This window comes from Polypterus senegalus, chromosome 5, assembly GCF_016835505.1.
Source record: "Polypterus senegalus isolate Bchr_013 chromosome 5, ASM1683550v1, whole genome shotgun sequence".
Lineage (NCBI taxonomy): Eukaryota > Metazoa > Chordata > Cladistia > Polypteriformes > Polypteridae > Polypterus > Polypterus senegalus.
Window position 1 is genome coordinate 66,442,865 of NC_053158.1, and position 24,561 is coordinate 66,467,425.

General features: G+C 38.5%; 1 protein-coding gene across 1 annotated transcript; it reads right to left on the minus strand.

Moving 5' to 3' along the window:
* Nucleotides 1-269: 269 nt before the first annotated feature.
* LOC120530332 (procathepsin L-like) lies at nt 270-24,435 on the minus strand. Its single transcript, XM_039754741.1, has 8 exons — nt 24,348-24,435; nt 23,906-24,126; nt 17,086-17,196; nt 16,780-16,953; nt 16,465-16,689; nt 4,212-4,380; nt 4,011-4,116; nt 270-494 (listed from the first exon to the last, which is right to left on the minus strand). The coding sequence occupies exons 2-8, from the start codon at nt 24,029-24,031 to the stop codon at nt 395-397; spliced, it is 1,011 nt and encodes a 336-aa protein (XP_039610675.1). The 5' UTR covers nt 24,032-24,126; nt 24,348-24,435; the 3' UTR covers nt 270-394.
* Nucleotides 24,436-24,561: the final 126 nt, after the last annotated feature.

Consider the following 24,561-nt stretch of genomic DNA (forward strand, 5'->3'; position numbering starts at 1 on the left):
GGTTCAGTACACATTTACTTTTGTACCCATTCTGTTACTCTAATGCAGAAAAAAATAGGTTAAGTAGGCCTTTATTGTTCATGCAAAATTTTCGTTTACAATACCAACTAAATAAAAAAACAAGAACAAATAACATTAGCCAAGTATTTTATTCATTGTCTTCATGTGGCCCTCTTAGAACCTTAATTATTTACTTAAAGGCCAAAGAATTAGAAATTTAATAGAACCTGGAGACATCATACATGATGAATTTACTAAATAACAGGTCTAATGTATTCAAGGATCCTGCCTCACTTCTGAAGTTAATGTATGAATAAAGCAAAACTTGTCAGCCCCAGCCATGTGCTCATTTTCATACATTTTTAAAAGATACATCCCCAAGTCTCAGTGGACATTACATTACAGGAAACAGGGTGTATGCAGCAATGCCACAGAAGTTGGTGTTATTCCTTGCCATCTTCATGTAGCCGTTTTCACCCCATGAAGTATTCCAACTGAAAGCAAAGCCCAAAAAAATGATGAAGATATTAAAATAATTTAAAGGATATTTATTTAAGATTAATTGAAAAAAAGCTCCAAAATGAAAGCTTCTAATGCTTAAGGGGAAGGTCCACAGGCAAATATGCAAAAGTTTGTACCACAAGAAATGGTGCACAGCCTCTAGGCACTTCTCCTTAATATTGGTGTAAGAGGCAATCATAGAAAGTTAAAGCTTTGAGTTAAACTCATATTAGTGTTTGCTTAATTTGAATAGAATATCATTTTCTTTTATAGTCGTAGACAATGGTATAGTCTTTTCTCCCTATAAGTTAGCAAGAGAGAGAACTTTCTTGCTATAACTGAGATGCAGTGTGTTAATTGTGTCTGTTGCTGTTTAGAAAAGGTCCCAGGACACAAGGACTTAAAGCACCCATTTTCTTAGAAATTAGATAGGCATGCAGTTTTCTGACTGTCGTTTTGAAATGGGTCAGAAACGTTTTGAAGTGCCTTGTAACGATTTGAAATATAACAAGATTTAAGCTTTGAAAAGAACTTTTCTTAACAACAATTTTTTTTTTTTTCTATTTTAATTTTTCTTTTTAATGTGAACTGTTTTACTTTGAATTTTAACTAAAACTTTTAAAAACAAAGATATTTTGTCTGTGGAATCATTTCAGAGTGTCAGGATTTTGTTGAAACCCATTCTTTTAAGTTGCTGCTGAACTTTCGTAATTTTGGAAAAATGAAGCTACCATTGGATAAGAGAAACAGTTCAGTTAATGGTGAGAGTAACCAAATTTGCTTTAATTTTTATTTAAAAGTACCAAATTTCCCTGATTTTAGCATCAAAACTGGAGTAATGAAGTCATTTGAAGGCCCAACCCTTAGTCACATTCTATTACCTAGCAAAAGAAAAATCACTTTTCCAGGAAACAGATTCAGTTTGTGTTCAAACGTCAGGCCTCAAGCGAATTTCAAGTTTAGTTAGTTCAATTCATGTCCTCTAATTCCTGATAATTATTATTGATTTTTAGCACACCAGGTATCTTGCCTCATTTTCTTCACTTTTATTTCGTTCAGTACTATGCAACTAGTATATCAACCCAGTCTGTCTCATCATTACTTCAGTCCTATTTCTTAGATGGCCTGATCCTAATTCAATAAGTTCATAATTTCAAAAAGTAGTGTCTATGTTGTATTTAAAGTTATCAGGTATAGCTAATAGAAGAAGAGTAAATGGCAACACAAACATATTACTATTGTAAAGAGTTAATATAAGGTGAGAATATGCAGTGGTGAGGCTGTGCCAGGATCTAGCATATACTGTAAGCAAGCAGTGTGTATACTGGCTTCCCATATGGCGCTTTTCCACTGCATAGTACGGCACAGCACGGTTCAGTACAGCTCACCTTGGTTCGGCTCAGTTCGGCTCGGTTTGCATTTCGACTGCAGTTTAGTACCGCTTTTAGAGTGGGCGGGATTATTCACGTGTCGTTATAGTTGCGCCGCGTCGCCCCATCCAGCTCTCGCTGGATCCACTCCTCGGCTACCAACGAGAGGAATGTCTGTACTTCCTCAATAGACCACGAAACAGCCATTTTTGGTTAAAACAAAATGGTGCGTCCGAACCTTTGCTGGCTGTGCTAAAAATCTAGCGGGTCTGTTGTGTCTCGTGTCGCAAGTTCAGTGACACAGTAATGACGATTTTCTCCGGCCAATCAGTGACCAGCAGAGTTTACACATCACATTTTGGTAACGGTTCGGCGCGCTTGGAACCTCGGCTGAGGTGGTACTAAAAAAAGGACCAGGTACCAGGTACTGTTCCCAGTAGAAAACCCCCCAAAAGTGAGCTGAACTGAACCGTGTCGTGCCGTACTATGCAGTGGAAAAGCGCCAATAGTGTAGCAACCCTGGGTCTGAAAGGGGCATGCTCCTCAGGTGGACAGGTCCGTCCAAGGGAGTGGGAATACCTGGAGGAGCAGGCAATAAAAAGCAGCTCTGTGAGCAATGGCAGGAGGAGGTGCAAACACAAGACTTTGAGAGCACTTCTATCATGACTCTTCATTGTTAGGTTGATGAGCCTCAGATGTGGACCCTGGCCTTAGGTTGGCTCATGGGGCAAGGGGATAGTGTGCCATGCATGTTTCCTCTGACCAGGTGAGTGGAGTGAGGTGGAACCAGGTGGAGTGCACGGCCAGATAAAAGGACAAAGCAGCTGGAAGCACGTGTTACAGCTGAAGGGCTGAGCTGCATGATCGAAATGGTCACTGAAGATGCCAATGGTCCTTTAAAGGGCTACATACAGTGGCGTAGCGTGGGTGTCAGCTGCCCGGGGCAGAAGAAAATTTCGCTGCCTCCTTATTTAGGTATTTCAATTTAAAAGACTAAAATATACAGTAATTCTTTGCCGCCCTGTACAAGTGCCGCCCGGGGCGGGCCCTCCTGCTGCCCCCACTATGCTACGCCACTGGCTACACACCAGTGTAAATAGAATAATTCCATTAATATGACTCTTGCACCCCCTAGAGCTTTACAATACTATTAAGATTCATTTGGTATTAAGGTGTTATTTACATCTTCTTATATACAGTAGCTTTTCACATATTGATGGGATTATTTTTGCATGTCATATGGACCAGTATATTCTGATGTTGTCTATAGGGCTACAGTTCAGCCACTCAATATACATATACAATGAAAACTGAAATATATTTAATCTTTAGAAGATATTAGCTAACATATGGCAAAGTGAGGCTTGTTTTTCCAGAACCATGGGGTCACAAAAGAAACTTTAATAAAGATAGATTCATTACTACATAATAATAGGGTAGTCAAAATATTGTTTTGGAGATGGGCAGCTGTCTTATTCAGTGTTGGCTCCTGTCTTGTACCCAAAGGTGCTGAAACTCCAATTTCCTCCAGTCCTGCATTGCATTAAGTGGGTTAAATGCAGTGATAAAGCAATTAATGAATGACATTTGAAGGTCCACAAAGCGGTTCCCACATAGAATTTTGCTAAAGGTGAAAAGCAGATTAACTCTTAGTGGAATGGTTGGTTTAGTTATCCATTTCTTTCTAAATCCAAGACAAGAACCAGCAATGAGTGGGGCTAAAGCCCATCGTAAGACTGATTTAGAAACCCAGATCTCTGAAGAAAACTCAGATGTGCACAGAGAGAGCAGGCAGACTCAAAGCAGACAATTCCCTGGACACCTGAGGCAGCAGTGCAAATAACCGCACCACCATCCTGTTCCATATTTGAGGTACTTAATTTAAAATCTCATCTGAGAAGTGGAGGTGATTTAACATGTTAAGAAGACTATTATTTATGTTAAGAAGAAGATTATTTATGTTGGTACGAAGAGAAGACCTCATTGTTTCAGGAAATACATGCTTCAGTTTCACAAGCTTATTTCATCAGTTCTTAACAGACGTAGTTTCATCTCATTTGTGCATATAGACTGAAAACATCAACACACAACTTAGAATACTGTATATAAAAGAAAAAAAATTGGAAATATGCACCTTACCTGTTTTTGATAACCCAGAAGTCCTGGCCAGCCTCTGATCCATATCCAATTAGAAGAACTGCATGGTTTAGTTTAGTTGAACTACACCGGGGGTCATTATAGATCCCTGTCAAAAAAGGACAATTATTTTATTGGAGAATGTCTGACATTCATATTTGTTTATGTTAAAGAACTCATATATGGTTTCCATTTGAAACCCACCTGACTTGTAGAACTGAAAGCTGGGAAGACTTGCATCAACTGCCACTGTGATGGGCCCAATGGTTGCCAGTGCGTCAGCTAGTGCCTGCTCATTGCCTTTGGGAAGGAACTTATAGTCTGTAATTGAAGCTGCTGACCTGGAGCTGTTGTAATGACAAGGCTGATTATCCTGTAAACACCCAAATGGCAATATGGACAACTTTTATTAAGAGACACAAGGCAGAAGTGGGAGTCATCTCATAAGCCTATAACATTCCATATCTGAGCAGGGTCATGGGAGGCTGGAGCATATCCCAGCAAGCTTAGGATGCTAGGCAGGAACAATCCCACGGACAGGGTGTCAGTCCATGACAAGGTAAAAACACTCACACACATACACTAGGGCTAATTTAGCAACGCCAATCCAACATTTCTGAATTTCTTTTTATTTCTTTTATTTCTTACTTAGTATGTTTTTGTAATTTCAACAGATATTTCTAGACCTTTCCTTTGTTACTGCCCTGTTCCACATTTGTTTACACTGAATTCATGCCTTGGGAACACAGCAGGCCATGTTTCAAGTGACTCTATTGTATGTGAATTCAGTGATTTATGCTCTTGAATGAGTAAAGAGGACTGAAGGAGTATTATGTGTGACTGCTCTGGAACATGGGAGCAACTTCTCATCTCTAGCACCTGGCAGGTAATGACGTGACACAAACTCTCACCTGTTTTAAGGCTTGCTGGATTTGGGGTGAATCTCCCTAGACAGGCTGGTTAGGTTAAAGCTCTACTGTTTTATTTATATTCTTGTTTTATGTATTTTTGGTTCACTTTTGGCTCATGGTTTTCTGTTAATGTTACTTTCATGTATTATTTGCTTCATGTACTATGCCTTGGTGACGTTCCATGTGTTTTGTGGGTGGTCCTCCAAGATGCCAATCACAGCAGTAACTACCTGTAAACCTAGGGGTCTCCTACAGTTCCTGACGGCTCATTGTGAATGCACTCTAGGAGTACCTTTTCTTTTTTTATTTATTAGGATTTTGACCTTCTTGCTCTGTCTTTTTTTTAAAACTATGTTTCTGGATCACTGCTTTGTGTACTATGCCTTTGTGATGTTCCATGTGTTCTGTGGGTGGTCCTCCAAGATGGACCACCTGGCAATCTAAACTATCCTCCATCCTGTAAATCCAGAGGGTCTCCCACAGTTCCTAGTGGTTCATTGTGAATGCACTGTGGAAGTTTTGGTAAGTTCTTGTGCCTTTTCTATTCTTAGGTGTTTTTTTGGGATGTTGACCTTCTTCCTGTGTTTTTTTTTTACATTTCTGTACCATTGTATTGAGACTTTGTGCATATTGGATTGCCTTACACTTTTTGGGCAATTCTTTTGCTTTTTGGGCTCCATGGAGCATTTGTGAAGAATAAATTGGTTATTTTAGAAAGATTCTTCAAGGCCAGTTTATATCTAGGTGGGGATTTTGAAAGTGTTTCCCCATGCAATTATAAGGACTTTTGAAACATTTGGACATTACATTACCAGCTGTGGTAATTTTAGAAGGCCTCACTCCCTTTTTGTTATGTTTGAGACTCCAAATCACAACAGACTAGATTTTCCCAGTAGGCAAATGGGAGACTCTGAAATCAGCTGGAAAAAGTTTCACTGGTCTGATGAGACCAATACTGACCTTTTTGTTCAACTGATGCAGTCCACAAGAAACCTGCACCTCGGGAGAAGATTTGTTTTCCAGTAGGACAACATCTTTTAAGCATAAAGCCAAAGCTACAAATGGATGGCTTTAAAACAACATTAATGGTGGAGCCTGCAGTGGCCAAAACAGAGTCTAGCTCTCAATCCAACTCAGAATTTGTAGCTGGGCTTGACAAAGGCCATTCACTCACAATCCCCGTGCAAACTGACAGAGCTTCAGCAGTTTTATAGAGGAGAATGGGAACATAACTGCAGTGTCCAGATATGCAAAGCTGAGAGACCTATGCACACAGACTTAAGGCTGTCATGGCTGCCAAAGGTGCGGCAAGTAAATACTGACTTGAAGGGGGTGAATATGTACGCAATCAATTATTTTGTGTATCTCCTTGTCCTGCAGTTTTCCTTACGCCACCCAAAGATGTGCTTGATAGAGACTCTAATCTCAACCAGTATGTTTGAATATGTGTGTTGATGGACTGCTGTGCCAGTCAGGCTCATTCCAGCTGCTGTGACTTTCTACAACTCTGAACTGGCTTAAGCAAAATCAAAAATGAATGAATGGTTGTTGTCCATAGGGCTGAATAATTGTTTTAGTAAAGCTTATTATTTTTTAATAAATAACTCTGGTCTTTGTAACTTGCCCCTTTTATTTAGGATACTTTTCCCATGCAATATGAGCCAAGATTTCCTCATCTCATTGTTTTAAATTAAACCGAGAACAACATCATTGAAAACATTGAAATGTCCATGTTTTTCCGTTAAAAAAGAAAGAAAATGTAAACTGAGAAAGGTAATCTTTTCTAATACATTCTTTACTGTGCTGTAACAGTCACTTTTTGAGGTCTACAACATATAATAGCGCTCACAGAATATTGTTTAAATAGATTAATAAGGTAAAGGGGTCTGATAAATAAACAAGTAAATAAATAATAGCACTGAGTGTGAATTTTTAAAAATATCTTAAACAAGAGTCAAATCCCAGTCGCTATCAGCCAACCATGCCAGTTAAGGGGCAAGCTCAAGGATATGTAGAGAGATGAGCCTATGTTGTCCTGGGTATCTGTTAAGCAGACAGTTTGCGAGGTTCAAAGTCTGTGTCTTTGATATGGATGTGAGCAACAGTAGAGCACCACAAAGATCAGTCCTGTCTCCCTTTTTCTTCACCCTGTACACATTGGACTATAAATATAAAACCAGGTCATGTCACTTGCAGAAATCGATGATTCTGAACTCATGGGGTGTATCAATAAGAGGGATGAAACCGAGTATACAGTAGGAGTCAGATGGAGAACTTTGTTTCTTGGTTCAGAAAGAATTGTCTGCAACTTAACAAAAGCAAGCAACTGGACTCTAATAACATCAAAGAAGCTTCACACCAGGTAACACTTCATGGTGTAGATGTCGAGGTGGTACATTCCTACAAGTACATGGGGTCCACATCATTTACAGACTACTAGCCAACCCGCGGCGTACTATACGCCGCATAATCAGGCCGGTTTTTTAATGATTTTTAAGCACAGGGAGAAAATTAACATTTGAAAAGTCGGTAATGTAATAAATCAGCAAAAAAGGCAACATTGTAACAATGCACGGAATGAAGCAACACACAATCGTCCGTGACTGAAAACTGGCGGACCGTCCCCATACCTTCTTCTGCCAGACGGAGGGATGGGGCTGCACGGCGCGGAGTGTGGAACGGGAGGAGAGAAGAAGGACGTCCATTCAGCTCCGTCCATCATGCTAGTCTGCTGATTTCTCGTTCTGTATGCACTGCCCGCTCATGCCTCCAACTCGTCACTTGAGTCGTTGGCTGCTTTTCTATATATAATCCACCAAGACACCCGACCACGGTAGTAGCGAGGTGGTAGGGGGGTGTGTACAAAGGGTTGGGACACAACCAGTGGGAGCGTATGAGTCGCACTTAGTGGGAATTCCATGGTTTGCAACCCGAATGGGGTTCAACGGCTTACTCACACCGGGTAGACACACGCTCAATGTCATGCATAATTATTTATTAAATGCTAAACACTTCTGGAAAGACACGGATGTCTAAAAAGGGTTGGTGCAAGAATACAACAGTAAGTGAATGAAAAGATGGAACTCTGGAGAGAGCTCAGACGTGCATGTGGACTCTTACCACAGACGAAAGGGAGTAACTGGGTGGTCGGTAAGTTTTTGCGTCCGGGCAAATGGGCAGGCAGTGTGAATGCCTAGAGAGCGAGGGTAGACGCCGGCCAGTGAAAAAGGAGTGTTGGTGGGCAGGAAAACGTCTTCCGTGTTCCTGCAGGAGCATCTAAGCAGATGCATGTTTATGTAGCGTGTAAAACAGTTTGCTATGGTGCACGCGTCATGCGTCGTAACCGAAAAGTCGGTTTTTAAAGACTGCTTACTTCATTGTGCTTTAACCTCAGTTGTAAAGGATTATTTTAAGGATCCCATGGGATACCCCTCGCAAATCGTTTCACACACTGCATATGGCGATTCACCTCCGCGAGAAACATGCTTCTATGAACAGTCAACGTAGCTTGGAGGTGCATGACATGCACATGACATTAACCTGACCTGCACTGCATGTGGCCTCTACGACAGACGAATATAAATGACGCCATTTTTTCTGTGTTGTCGTGTCCGAGTTAGTGGGCGTGGCCCTGCGAGTTGTCGTCGTATCCAATGGTCTTGGAGTTGGTGGGTGTTGCTCCTTCCTGCGTGCTCCATAGGTGTCTCACTTGTCGGCGGCTTAGTGAATCCACGCCCCATCCGGCGTGCTTTCCATGGTTGTCTTGCCTTAGTGAATTATATATATAGATAATGGTCTTGTAACACAGAGGAACTGTAAAATAAATGGCAGAACAGGCTCTATTTTCTTAGGAGCCTGAATTCCTGTAACGTGAGTAGTGACATCCTTTCATCTTCTACAACTCTGTGATGGCCAGTGCAATTTTCTATGCTGTGGTGTGCAGGGCTGGTAACATCACTTCAAGAGAAGCTCACCAAACCAAAACTAATTAAAGGGTAGGCACAGGTATAGGATGCACTCTTGTCCTACTGCAGGTAGTAGTGGAGGAGACAATGAAGACAAAACTGAGTGTAATTATGAACAATGCTGCACATCCTCTCTTTGACACGTAAGCTTTGAGTATTTTTAGCTAACAGATTATTATTTATCAGAAGTCTGTCAAAAAATATTACAGAGGTTCCTTTATACCTTCAACAATAATGTCTCACTGCGACTGTTCTCTTATCCCCAAACCATAACATTTCCACCACCCTGCTTTACAGTTGATATAAGGTTCTTCTTCTGAAATACTGTTTTTGATTTGCATCAAACATGTCTATAGTTACTCTGGCCAAACAACTCTATCTTTGACTCATTTGTCCAAAGCACATTGTTCCAGGTGGCCTGTTCTTTTCCTATATGCTCAAATGCAAATTGTAGTCTTGCTCTAATGTTCTTTTTGGACATCAAAGGCCTTTATCTGCCACACCTTGCATTTATGTCAAATATATGATTGTAGATACATGCACTTTGAGACCATGTTTTGCATGAGTTACCTGCAGACCCCGCAATGAAATGTGTTTTTTGGAAAATTCTTTTAGTATCAAACACATAGCTCTTGGGCTGAATTTGATAGGCTGGCCAGTTCTAAAAAATTAGCAGTTGTCTGAAATCTACGCCACTTGTAGATGATTTTCCTTACAGTGGAATGCTTGATTTCAAAAAAGTTACTGATATTTCTAAATCCTGTGAAAGAAAATTTAACTGCTTGCAAGCTACTAAGGATTAAAAGCTGTTTTGTTATAATGGCAGGTCATTCATACAGGCATCTGTCATAAGACAGGTTGCAGTAAGTTGACCTAGGAAAACTTCTTTATTAAGCATGTGTCTGTTAGACTTGGGAAAGATGACTTTTCCTTCTTTGGGACCCCTCTTGATACACACACAAAAAAGAAACAGCCAATTTGTGTAATAGAAGATGAAATGCTTAGATGCTGTTTCACAAGTAAAGGGCGAGGGACGAAAATGAGTATTAAAAGCCGATTGAAACAAGGGGACTTTGTTCTTCTGTATTGTAATGTGGAATCCATGTACTCATCTGTGACTGAATAAAGACTGGTTGATTGAACTATTCCTGTCTTCCTCGGAAGTTACTTCCACAGTCCCTTGCCAGATTCATGCGGTGGGCATTCACAAACATCTTTCTGATGGCCTTGGAGAGCTCTTTTGATCTTGGCGTGATAACACCACACACATCAATAGCAAATATCAAACACCAAACCGTTGATATCTGTGGTTTAAATAGGACAGGTTCCACCTCCATCCTCTTTAAGGAAGTTCAAAATCAAACTTTTGTAACACCTAAACTGGAACACCTGATACTAAATTGATGAATCTGAAGTGGTTATAAATGTAAGGGTGTTTTTGTTAATTCAGATTATGAGATTGATTACACCATATCAATTTTATGTGCCATTTGATCAAGTATATTACCCTTGTCTGTAGGTGCTGTTTACATGAAAATCTTTTGTTTGCAAAATTTCCTTTGGGTGTTCTTTGTTTGCAAAAGTCAACAATTTCCTTTGGGTGTTCTTACTTTTCACATGACATCTACAGGTATCTATCTATCTATCTATCTATCTATCTATCTATCTATCTATCTATCTATCTATCTATCTATCTATCTATCTATCTATCTATCTATCTATCTATCTATCTATCTATCTATCGTATGTTTATTAGCTGTATGTATAGTCACCGAGCCATGATTTGAAGCTGATTCCTGCTTTGTACTCTCTTACTCTCTGTGACCCTTCAATGGAAATAACATTCTCAAAAGAGATGAAAACAGATCTATGATTACAGAAGCATGAAGACCTTAAATGAAATGACTGTAAATGTCAGTGAACTGAGAAGAGTGTACTGTTGTAAAAAGCTCCTCAAATTCCCATGGCAGCTGTGGGAATGCAGGGGTTACTTGGGTAAGACTGTACATGTATCTCTTGTATTATTTCTTCTTTTGGTTAAACAAATTCACCATGAAATGCATAACTGGAAGTGGCAGCTGATAATTCAAACAAGTTCATTACAAGACACTGTATGAAAAAGAGAATCAGATATGAAGGGGGAAGAGGAAGTCTTAGATATATGTAAATGAGATAATCATACTTTATATAAAATACAAATTGACATAATGAATTATTTAAATGCTCAGTAAGAGAGTGGGAACAGAATACAATCCCAGTTTGCAGACCAATTATCTTAAGGTATGATATGACTATAATAATGGTATGGTATAACTATGATAATGATTCATGTGTTGCTATTTATATCCATGAATCAAGTGCATTAAAGCACTGGACAACCTACAGAAAGTATCAAATACACTCCAAGCATGTTAATCCTATAATGAAGCAAATTTAGTCAAGAATTTGGTGGTTTGACAAGTCAGTCTTGAGGTGTGTTGATACCAGATTTGAGAATTGATGCTTTGCAAAAAGCTTTTAATTTTTTTTATTTTAACGAATGTATATGCATATACAGTAATTCTATACATGTACAATACTTGAGTTAATGTATATGTGTCATGCTGTAATTATCAATCCATCCATTTCCTGAATGTACTTCATCTGTTGAGTAAGTGAGAGACTGTAATGTCCCAGAGACAAAGACATATTGAGTTAGTGTGTGATTGTACTATGGATGGACATATACTTATTGAATGAGTTAGAGGTGGCACTGAGTGAGGCAGAGATTGAATTGTGGTTAGAGACATGGGAGTATGTGGAGGCAGAAATGTACTGAGCATGTAAGAAATGGTACTGTTCTTAGGGTTGGAAACTTTAGGACATTAGAACAGTTGTCATGAGAACAGGCCATTCTGCCTAACAAGCTTATATGTCCTATTCACTTAGATTATCCAAATGAACTTCATGGTTCCTAAAGTCCTACACTATACAACACTGCTTGGTAATTTATTCTATGTGTCTATTCATTTGCTTAAACTGAAAAGTTAGAACTCCTTTAATATCTTCTCATAACTCATATCTCTCTGTCCTGGAATGAGCCTGATCACTCTCTTCTGCATTTTCTCTGATGCTGCTATATCTTTTTTGCAATGTGGAGACTAACACTGCATACAGTGCTCCAGGTGAGTCTCCACTAGTACATTATAGAGCTTAGGCATAATCTCCCATGACTTGTACTCTGTACATTGTGCTACATTACCTAATATCTGATTAGTTTTCTTGATCACTTCTGAACAATGTCTGGATTTAGATAGTGAAAAGTCCACTACAATTCCTTAATCCTTCTCATTAGCAGTACTTTAATTTTTAGACCTTGCATTGTGTATTCAAATCTATTATTCCTACTTCTGTTCCAAGTTCCTTTGTAAAAATGTAGCTGATTCTACATGATCTTCCTTAAACTTAACCAGCTTATTTATTTTCCTACCCAGATCATTTATATATATTAAAACCATAATTCTAAACCCTAAGGGACACCACTCTTAACATCACCTAATTCTAATAAGCTTCCTTGTATCATAACCTTTTGCCTCCTGTGTTTTAGCCCATTATGAGTCCATCTACACACTACACTCTGAACTTTCCCCACTACAGATTGACTTTCTTATGATATGTGTCAAGGGTTTACATATATACTCACTAACTGCTTTACGTATTCAAGGATAAATTCAGCATATTTCAGCATAGTTAATCTAAGCAGTACTTCTTCCTCTACAATTTGCAAATCCCTAAGTACCTCCTTAGTAGTTTCTATTAGTTTTGGGAGATTATCGACTTCTTCACATGTGAAGACTTTATTGAAATACACATTCAAAGCATTTGCTTTTTCATTGTCTGTATATTGTAAATCACCATTATCATTCCTATTGTGCTTCACTTCCTTCTTGACCATTCTGTTACTACTAAAATACTGAAAAAATCAGAGTAGATATTCCCTCCTACTGCCATTTAGCCTTCCTAATATCGTTTATATACCTTAAGCTATCATATGTTCTACAGTTAACAACAGATGTATTAGTCATATACACCTTATACAGCTGTTTTCATCTTTGTAACGTTCTTTTTAACTTCTTTCTTATCCACCATGAGGTTCTTTGTAATTTCTTACTGCTTCTAAATTTTGGTATTAACTTGCCATGCATTAAATGTAAAAAACTTTTAAACTTCACCCACATCTCCTCAGCTGTCTTCACACAACTAATTTCAATTCATATTTAGGCGTTGCTTCATCTAATTAAAATTTGTCATACTAAAATTAAATGCAACTGTTTCAGTTTTTGAATATGCACTCTGACAAAACATTGCCAAATGTATCATATTACGGTCACTAGATCCCAATGGTTTAATCACATCTATTCATTGAATCCTATCCTGAATGTTACAGAATAATACATCTAGACAGGCCTCCCCCATCATTCAAGCTTTAACATATTGTGTTTAAAAAGTCACTGATTATGTCTAAAAGCTCTTGTTCTACTATTTGTAAGACTAACTCAGTTAATGTTTGGGTAATTAAAGTCCTTCATGACTGATGGCTACTCTTCCATCTTTTCAATTTTGCTTGTCTTTCCTAAACAATGTGTATCCATCGTTGTTATACTCCTGCTCATCTCTGCTATTTAGCCATGCTTCTGTTTTTCCTATTATATTCCAAGTTCTTTATTTTATTATTAATACTCCTATGCATTAAGGGAATACATATTTGATGTATTACTTAATTTTACTTTGGCTTTGTAGCAGTATACTAGAACTATCAAAGTTTTCTTGGATGTTTGTATTTATACTACTGCCTGTCCCTTTATGTGACACTCTAAACCTTAGCCTGTCCTAAACTCCTTGCCCCATAATTTCCTAGTTCATACAATCCTACTCATTTGACCAACCCCGACCAGTATTTTGGTACACCTTCTGCTCAAGTGTAATCCATCACGACAAAGCAGGTGGCATCTGTTCCAAAAGGAGTCCCAATGCCCTACAAACCTATGCCGATCTATCCGACACCAAGATCTGAGCCACACATTAAGCCTTCTGATTCACTCATTCTCATTCTTACCTGGACTGGTGTGTGGCACAGGTAGAAAATGATAGAAGATCACTTAGGTGGCACCAAACTCTTTAAAATTTGGATTGCAGAGCTGATGTCATAAAGAATGAAAACTGGATAAACCTCCACTCCAGCCAGAATCCTATCCAACTTTCCAGGATAGTCATCTACCTGTGCACCCAGAAGGCAGCACACCATGTGAAACTCTCTGTCTCTAAGGCAGCACACCATGTGAGACTCTCTGTCTCTAAGTGCCTCTAAAACATTCCTGCCAAAATAAACTAATTAAGAAAGTGAAGGGGTGTATTATGCTTGAGGACAGAAACTTAATGGGTGAGTGACAGGTTGTACTGTGGCTGTGGATGGAGACTTATTTAGAAACTGAAGTGATTTACAATGTTTGGGAAGAAGACTTACTGAGTAAGTAACATGTTGGACTGTGGCTGGGGAGCAGAGACTTACTGAGAAACTGAAGGAATCTCTTTCGTTTTTGTCTCTTGTGGTAATCATTAAAAAGGAATATTCTCTATTATTTGAATTTGTTAGTTCAATCCTTCCCCTAACCTCCTTCCTTTTGGCATCTGGTCAGGTCAGCTATTAGTTATTATTATAGAGTGCTACAATATCTCATATCAAAAACTCTATTTAATTTGAGCCAGACATTTCTCTTTCAAATTTTGAAATGTACCATTGGGCATATGTATTATGTCTGATGTACCTATGGTTAAATCCTCCACTTTCCTCTGCAGAAAAGCCTCATTTCACCTCACACTTTGCAGGAGGTGCCATTTGGTTAAAAACAAAAAAATTGCTCTTTGGCACGGAGTAAGAAAGCACTTTGGATCCTTTCAGTGTTTCACTCTCTCATTCCCGTATTTCACAATAGCTCTCTAAACATTGATGGGCAACACATCTCCTATCCAACTTGGGTCTCACGTACTATCAACAATTTGTTTGGAGCCAGACTCACATCTTTCCAGAGATGGATCACTGATATTACCCTATCAACTCCACTGTGTTGGAACACAATTTTCAAAAACATAAAAAATGATTCTAGAAATTCTAATTATCAAACATCTGATATAAAGTTATTCATAGAGTTTATCACTATACTAGAAAGCATTACATGATGGGTTTAGCTCCTGACCCAATTTGTTAACAGTGTTCCCTTGAAGCACTGGGTCTCCACAGGTCCTGGGAATGTCTCATTATTGCAGTTCTATGGGCCTTAATTGCTCTTGCTCTCTCCTTCATTTTATCTTTGTCTATTCCTTGCTCTCCTATCATTGTACTCCTTTTAGATTTCCTTACTCTCTCTCCCTCTCTTTTTATTAACAGCACATTACAGTAGTTCAACAGCTGCTATAAGAACTAAAACATTAATAGGTTCCTGGTGGAAGAACCTTGACCTTGTTACTTTCTCTGTCTGGAGGTCCTCTTTATACAGTATAACACAGCTCTGTTAAAACTGTCAGTCACATGGATCAATGGTTTATCAGCTTGAACCATTAGCAACAGGGGAAGACACTATTTCCATGAGTAAGTAATGGGTGGCATTAATCTGACTTCATTTGTAAATTTTAGTTCTTGCTCTCTCAGATGGATGAGTGGGATTTGTCAGTGACCTGTGTGTTTTATTAATTTATTTTTACTCTGTTTTCTTTGTAAAGCTCCGGGGTGGGGTGGGACAGATGCCGGTGGTGATGGAGGGGTGAGCTCAAATTTATGTTTGAAAATATTTTCCTTTGCCTTTTTCTTCCTCTTTTTGAAGGGATGTATTTTGCCTGGAGGCGGACGCTTATTGAGAAATTGGAGGGAGGTAGTCTGGGGGCATAGATTTATTTAGTGAGTCATAGGTTGCATTGTGGCTGGGGGAAGAGACTTACTAAGCAAATAGGAGGATGTACTGCGTCTGAGGGGTCTTAGGTATGGCAAGTTTCTGGTTAGCTGGTGCTCTGACAAATACCTGTTTTATTTTAGCTTTTTCATTTTTTATTATTTTTTGAGCTTATAATTATGAAAAAGCATGGAATTTGTAAATATAAAGGGCCTAACGTACTACATTATTATGTTTGAAAGATGATGTATGAAAATAAAATTGTATGGAGTTGCACCTGTCTTATAGTTTTCATGAAAGTCTACAATCTAGATCTATCACATCCTAGTAATGTTAATGGTACAAAAGTAGGAAATTAAATAAAAGGAGTAGCTTTGTTTATAATGACTGATTTACCACTTATTTTCTTTTAAACAGGCTCATGTGATCCAGAATTGGGTTTGAGAAGGTTACGTGAATTGGTAAATACAAACTAGCTCTTTGTGAATATGAGCATGGGTGGGTGCATCAGTGGACCCTTCTATGGACTGACACCTTTCTGCCATGGAACCAGTTTCCTAAGAAAAGCTACTGCTTTCATGACAATAAATTTGATCAGACAGATTTGAAAATACACGTATGTTTGTAGATATATGTTTAGGCAGATTTTTATATATACCTTTGCTATATAAGGATAAGTAAGTGCAGACTCGATGCCTCCATTGTACAGCACATACTTGTAGGCGTTGCCCATCCATGCCCCTTTGCATCCATATGTTCCATAGTCCTTGGAGCAGTCCACCAGGTTCTGCTCACTCAGCGACACCAGCATGCCTGTCTTCTTAAAGAGCTGCCCTTCAATGGCTCCCGTGGTGCTGAATGCCCAACAGGACCCACAAGCGCCCTTTGAAAATTTGATAGACAATATTAAACCACTGAACTTTATCTTTACCTAAACAGCTTCAAAATGCAGTTTCTGCACGGCTACTCTTACCTGATTCTTCACTTCAGTCACATATCCCAATGTCCTGTAGTCAATGCTTGTGACATTGAGTAGCATGGCTTTTGACCGCAGTTCAGTGGCAGAAACAGTCCCACCAATCTGTCTTTTCTTCCTCACTGTAATGTTAACTAAAGCCCCAAGAATCTGTTGATACTCTAGGTTGGTCTATAACAAAGGGAGAAGTTGGCAGTTAAACAAGATTGAATAAATCAGCTTTGTTTGACACGATGTAATCTGTGCAAATCAAGATTCAGTAAGCACAGGATCGAGGTCTAAAGGTGTTAAGAGTGAACTTACAAGATCTCCAAATTGATTCATCTTCATTTTAAATAATTGGGAAGGGTCCTTGTTGTGCTTGTTGATCTCCTTATAATTTGCTTCCCAGACGGCTCTCTTCCTGGACTCTTCCTAAAACAGATCACATAGTCTATTGACTGGACATAAGTTAATTTTCAGCATGTTCATAGTGTGGAAAATAGTAAGAAAAGGTCAAAATAAAAGATAAGTGCAGCATTTTACTGTCTGATTATTATTTCTGCACTTTCTTTTCATTAAGAAGTACTTTTTGAAATCTGATGTGCTATCTGTATATTATGAAGAAGCCCATTTTGCTTTATTTTATGAACAATTAGCAATCACAAAAACAAGCCATTTTTATCCTGAGGATCTGCACAGAAACAAACAAGAGATACCTAAGGACAGATATATTAAACTAGCTACCCCATCTATACACTATATATTTTTTAATACACTTTTCCATTATAGGCTTGAGGGGAGTCCGAACCAACGCCTAAACTTATTTCTTCTATATGTTAGACTAATTGTCATTTCATAATATTAACATTTACATTTCATTTACAGCGCATCTTCAACCTGAGCCTGGAACAGGGGAGAATCCCGAGGCTTTGGAAAACATCTTGTGTCACCCCAGTCCCAAAGGTATCACGTCCTAATGAGCTGAATGACACCCCATGAAATGTTTTTTTTTTCTTTTTAACATATGTGGACATATCAAGATTTGATCTTCACTTAAACAGTATATTTGGATAAAGGTGATGTCATTTTAAAGTACACCCTTGGCCATACTAGACATAGATAGATAGATAGATAGATAGATTGGAAGAAATAACTTTATTTGTGTCCATGGGGACATATATATCAAAGTCAACGTATGTGTGTGTATAGGTATGTATGTTCCAGCATCACTTCTGAATGGCTGTAGCGATTTTCATGAAACTTGGCGCACATGTTTCTCATTGGTCGACTAAAAATACTGTAGGGTGAAATCAAACCTAACCCACCCAGTTCTGGGTAGGATGGGAGGTGATCTTGCGGTCTTGTATGCATGTTATCATCCAGTTCACACTCAGAACGACCACCAGAGGGCGAACGGGAGGTGACTATCTGCATTCTTTATGTTTGAGCACCACCGCGTCCCTGTTGCTTTTGAAATTAAATAGAGCTGGCCAGTTCCGAGAGTCAACTGGATAATAACATACATACAAGACCGCAAGACAAGCACAGTAGTGAGTCTACATTGTTTGTTACTTTATTTTTATTTTTAAAGCTGCGCTTTTATTATATTTTTCTCAAACAATTAAAAAAAAACAATTTATTTTCCTCCCCGGAAAATGCCAGGAATTTCAGCTATGGTAGATAAGTAAGTAAATAAATATACACACATACTGTACTTTCGTCTGAAAATTTAAAGAAAAATTCTGAGTTGGTTGTCACAGTCACAGTGAGGCATTGGCTGAAAGTACTTAGTGTTGGTGTGTCAGAGAGAGGATGTGCAGAACTGCTCATAATGGCACTCAGTTTTGTTTTAATTCTCTCCTTTGCTAATACCTGCAGAGGGTCCAGAGTGCGTCCTATAACTGAGCTTGCCTTTTTAATTGACCTCTTGATTTGGTGGGCCTTTCTTGATGTGATGTTACCAGCTCAGCATACCACAGCATAGAAAATATGCACAGGCCATTGCAGAGTTATAGAAAATGTGAAGGATGTCATTTCCCAGAAGAAAGGACAGCAGTCTCTTAAGAAAAATGAGACTGCTGTCTTTTCTTATATAGTTCTTCTGTGTTCTGAGACCAGCCAAACCTGTCATTAATGTGGACCCCTGAATACTTCTAGGAGTGAACCACCTCTACATCAACTCTTTGAGTAGTGACCAGACCTAGAGGCTCTTTGGTATAGCAAAAGTCAATAACCAGTTTCTTGGTTTTGCTGATGTTAAGAAAGAAACACAATTCTCCTCCTAACTCCTATAGTCTGTCTAATTTCCATTATCAATACAACCCATAAGCATTGGGTTACACATAAGTGCAGAATCTTCTGAGTATTTCTGCAAGCGACATCCATCCATCCATCCATCCATTTTCTAACCCGCTGAATCCGAATACAGGGTCACGGGGGTCTGCTGGAGCCAATCCCAGCCAACACAGGGCACAAGGCAGGAACCAATCCTGGGCACATATTTCAATGCAAGTTATGTTTCAGTCAACAAAATACACTCACAGTTCATAATGCCATTAAAAACAGCTTGACTGTCAATGAGCAAACAGATTAAGTGGCCTAATGAGTACAGTCAGCAAGATCAAATGTTTCAACTCAAAAATCCAGTCTGTGCAAGCACGTTGTTGTTAAGCTTTAAACAAGCACGCATTTTGTTCATGTTGCAAGGATGTCCGTTGCAGAGATAGTCACACAGTAAAAATATTCGCTTGACGAATGCCTGTGATGCAGGTACACACACCAGGTCCTCAGCCACTGGCACCAGCAGACTGCATGTTTACAATTTCTACTGCCAGTACTGAAGCAGTGACATGTGGTGAGGTTTATGAGGCACTAACTCCTTCAGAATCAGATTTACAAATATATGAATCCACATCTTATTCACTATTCAATTGGCAGCTTGCACATTGAGTACTAGTTATGTTTCATATCTCATCAGCATTCTTTATACACATGTAGGTAAGGCGCATATTTGGTTGAGAAAGAACGTTGCATGTATTGAGAGAGCACATTTGCTCTGCACCCTCCATGTGTTTTAATTTGTCGTTGCAATTACACAATTTATACTAATTCAATACAAATGAAAGTATAGAGTTCAATTTTGACCTTAATTGAAATATTTAGTTGTTTTTAAAAGCTTTTAATTCTGATGCTTTAATCAATTTTAATGCAGACTGTTCAACATATGGATAACAGGAAAAACAAACAAATTATTTAAGGCCAAACTTTAGTCTTCAAATGTTGGATTTTTTTTTTTAATTCTGATCGCATTTTTTATAAAATTGAAAACGTTTATGGTATTACCTTTATTTGTAAATGAAGTCCATGCGCCTATCCTTTTCCATTAAAAAGTCACTTTCTTGTAAAAGTCCTCCTTATTTTCCATTACTGTTAAAAGTCTTAATCTTCAATTTTGGCAGTCAGTTGGAAGAAAAAATAAACGGACCGCTGCAGTGCCCTTGATTTTTTGATATCACTAACTTATTGGCACCCAGAGCATAGAAAAACAGCAGCAACAAGCACCTGTTGGGCTCACATGCTCCTCCTTCTGTGTGGCACGGTACTGTTTGCCTCACTTTGTTCCTTTTCACTGTGGTTTTATGTCTGATCAGCAAGACTAAATATATCACTCACATACATTAAAGATATTAGACACACTATGTAAAGTCAGGGTGTATAATAAATGCGTGTGCAAACATTATATTGGCGACACACAGTGAGACAGCAACGGGCACACGCCAATTGCATGCATCAACCCTGTGTGTGAGGGATAGCGCAGTCTGAAATGAGGTTTGGCTCTTCACTATTGCACCTCGTGTTTCTCCCTTGTATTTGATCAGGAAATGCGCAAATTCAGTGATTTTGACTGTAAAGATTATCAAAATTATTGGAATCATACAGAAAACAAATGTATAGCACAAACCAGTGGAAAAAAATATTTAATGTTATCATTATTAGTTTTTTTTTTTTTTTTAACTTTTCTTGCCTCTCCTGGTGCCAGAGAAGTGCTGGACTTCCATTAAGTACTGATCCAGTTGATCCTGTACTGAAACTCCGAGACCCTTTTCTTCTTCTCGCATGCTACATTTGCTTTTATTATCATCTGCACAGTAATTAAAGTTTGGAGCAAAAAGGGTAGGTACCGTAAATAATGTGGATAAGTTATCCCATGGATAAGTAGGGACTTGATTTTACTGTATAATTTCTGGTATTTTATAATGGTCGTATACGTCGAATGCGGAAAACTCACACTATTGGTCTAAGAGATTATGATATGCTAATGCCCACCTAAGAGAGTAACCACGGAGCACACTGCCTTTTTTTTTCTACGTATTGTGCCTATGTGACCACACGGCAGTGGCGGATCGTGCATTTCACACCTAGACCTTCAGTAGTGCTCCGTCTGAATCAACCCGCCCCTCAAAAACTAATTTATGGTTATAAATACCATCTTAATATGCAGAAATACAGTATAAAGAGCCGTTGAATCGCAGATAGATAACTCCTGTAGCCACAATAAATGCCTTTATTGAACAGACAAACCAGGGGTGAACAAGTTCCTTAATACTGCAGCTACAGCCGCGACACATAAAAAAACATCAATAATAACTCATAAACTTGCAATATTATTTAGGAAAATCGCAACATTTTACTCACCAAAAATTCAGATTATTTGTAAACAAAATCCATCCTCCTCTCTTTCCTCAAAAACAGTTCAATTACTCTGTCGTATAGATTATCCGTGCGCTTCAGTTCCATCAAAAAGTCCCTTTCTATCGCCATTGAAGCTAATGCTGAAAGCCGAACCTGCCCTGTCGTATTTCTGGCATTAAGTTTTAATTCGCTTTAGGGCTGAAAATGTCCGCTCGACAGAAGCAGTGGACACGAGAATTGTCACCGCCAAACATACCAATGTGTACAGCAACCCCATGCTCTCATTCAGATTTTTCTGATGAAGGAAGTCAATGAGATCAGTGGGAGATTTCCTGCAAAATCATCCATGGCATACATTACAGTCAGTTCTGTTTTTAGCCGAGACAGATCAAAAAGTGCTCTGTGTTAAACTGGAGAAGGCTGCATGTGGGAAATTTTTCTTCTTTTCCCAAAACTTCTGGGGCTCGAGGAGCGTGACAAACATCAGGTTTTCGTGGTCTTGAAATCTGGTCTGTGTCTGGCAAATAATATTGTCCAGGATCCTGCCATGGAGTTGGCGGTAGTGCGCGCGAGGATCTTGCGTTTGACCTCTTCGTGTGCTCGGAGCGCCTGCGGTGCGTTCAGTGGCCTCGTAGAGTTCCTCATATCGGCTTCTATCCAATCAATGGGTCTGAATGCGGTGACGTTGCCGTATGCCTGCTAGAGGGCCCTACTGACACCAACTCAAAATCTGACTGGTTGAAGCAACAGTTTAATCGACATTTATTTTGTGTTAGAGGGCCTGCAGAATGGATTGTGAAGGCATCTTTGACTTTGACTCTGCTGGCAACAAATGATGGCTGAAATGTGAGTGGTTAAATGCTTTAATACAAAAATACATGTCTGGAAGCAGCACAACCATCGGAAAAGCTATGAAAGGAAGCGGACAGACTATTTGGAATTATTTAATAAGTATTCATGGACAAAATATAATTAACATCAGTTTGTGATTCAGATATTTTTCTAGGCCAGCAGAGAAGGCCTTGCAGGCCCTGACGGCCCACCACTGCCACACGGTAATACCCAAACTATTTCAAAGCAACATTTGCATTAATTTGTGTGTTTTGTATCTCACACCTTCATACAACTTTCTCGTAAGAGCATCCCTTATCTATGATGGAGCGTTCAATCAGAAGAAAATATGAAGCTGGTTTTAAATTAAACATCGTTGAAGTAGCAAAAGAAATTGGTAACTGCGCTGCTAAAAGAAAATTTGATGCATCTGAGAAACTGATGCGAGATTAGAGGAGGCAGGAAGATGTAAAAAAATAATGTGTCACATTTTTGAATGAATGTATAAGCTGGGTTCTGATTTTATGTTTGATTTTTTGGGTTTCAAGACCCGACTTAACACGTGAGTATATATGGTAATTACCATTTTTTTTGTAAATAAATCAAATGATACCTATTGTTTTTTCTGATTAGCTTAAAAATATATATTTGGTGTGCTGTAGAATCTTAGTAATTAGTTTATGTGTGCCATGAGAAGATAAAGGTAGAAACTTGCTGGCCTATGTGTTAATCTGTAAACTTTAGTCTTTCTCCAACGTTTTCTGGAAAGCAAAATGTTTCTTCCAAGCACGACATGTATATCTAATCTGTGCAATCTCTTTCTAATGGTAGACTCATGCACTTTGATATCAACACTGACACAATCTACCTGTAGGTCCTGTAGGTAATTAAATTATGAGGTTCTTAGAGACTTGGTTAAGCATGCGCTCTTGGACTGAACTGCTGGACTGCCCTGGCCTGGTCAAACTGACAGTTGTTTGGAACTTTCTTCACATGTTGATGATTTTCTGGACAGTGGAATTGTTGGTTTCCAATTGTTTGGACATTCTTTTAAATTCCTTATTAGACTCATAGGCATCTACTGCATAACCTTCTTCCTGAAGACCTCGGAGAGCTCTTTCAATCTAGGCATGGTGTTAATATTTCCACATCAAAAACAAATAGCTAACCAAACTCAAATAAGACGGGTTCAGACAAAATCTCTAATGATAATCTGATCATTTACATCTAATCTTCTGCACCTGATTCTAATTTTAGTTATCTGCTGAAGTGATGAATGTAGGGGTGTACTTACTTTTTCCACTTGCTAAATTTGCATTTGTATTTATTTAAATTAGACAACAGACTACAAAATCTAAGTGTGGCATGATGTGTGTTATATTTTATCAGTTGTATCTACAGATACTGTTTAAATAAAGAACAAACTTTGATATGCCCACAAATATTAAAAAAGAATGAACATTTCAAGGGGTGTACTTACTTTTTCACATGTATGCTAATATTGCTCAGGCTCCCCTTGACTCTGTACAGCTAGATACTGTACTGTGAAAGATTTAGGATGTTATTCTCTCTGACAGGGTTTCAGGTTAAACAACTTTTGCACATTGTTTTCTCTTACATTTGAATTGTATTGCACCCCATACGTTGATTTCCATCTGCACCAATCAGAATTCATTCTCTTCTTATCACCCATGGTAACAAAAATGCAGGAGAACAAAGTGGTGCACAAGAAGGCAACCTTCATTTTGTAGGCAGAAATGTATTCTTCACTAGTGTTGTTAGATCACTTCTACTGACAGTATCCTTTCACTTTCCTGAATGCATTCAAATTTTCCTGGACTGCAACACATGAGAGGAAAACACAACAAAAAATATAAAAGTTAAAATTAAATAATTCAAACTCTCTACTATTCTTGGCTGAACTTATATTTATTTAAATCCAACTCATGCAATCAAAACAGCAATAATAATTCTGTGGTTTATCCTGGAATAGAATCACCACCAGCAGGAATGTTGCTTTACGAAAGCAGTTATGTAAATAAGAAATTCATTTTACTTACTACCTTGTTGATTTGCATCTACTAGAATACAAAGGACATAGAAGAGAAGTGCTGAACAGAAATTGATAATTGCGTGATGAGAGCTACTGCTCCTCATTTTTATATGAGTTAGTGGATCTTCTTTCACACACTCCCACAACATCTTGTTATTAATATTACTGGAATAATTACAGCATGAAGCAAATGAATTGGAAGTAACGATGAAACAATGATT

Coding starts and splice junctions, on each gene's coding strand:
- LOC120530332 (XM_039754741.1), bottom strand. CDS start 24,031: ATGAAGGTTGCCTTCTTGTGCACCACTTTGTTCTCCTGCATTTTTGTT. Junction 16,954..17,085: donor TGAATCAATTTGGAGATCTT/GTAAGTTCACTC, acceptor CCTTTGTTATAG/ACCAACCTAGAGTATCAACA. Junction 4,117..4,211: donor CTTTCAGTTCTACAAGTCAG/GTGGGTTTCAAA, acceptor CTTTTTTGACAG/GGATCTATAATGACCCCCGG.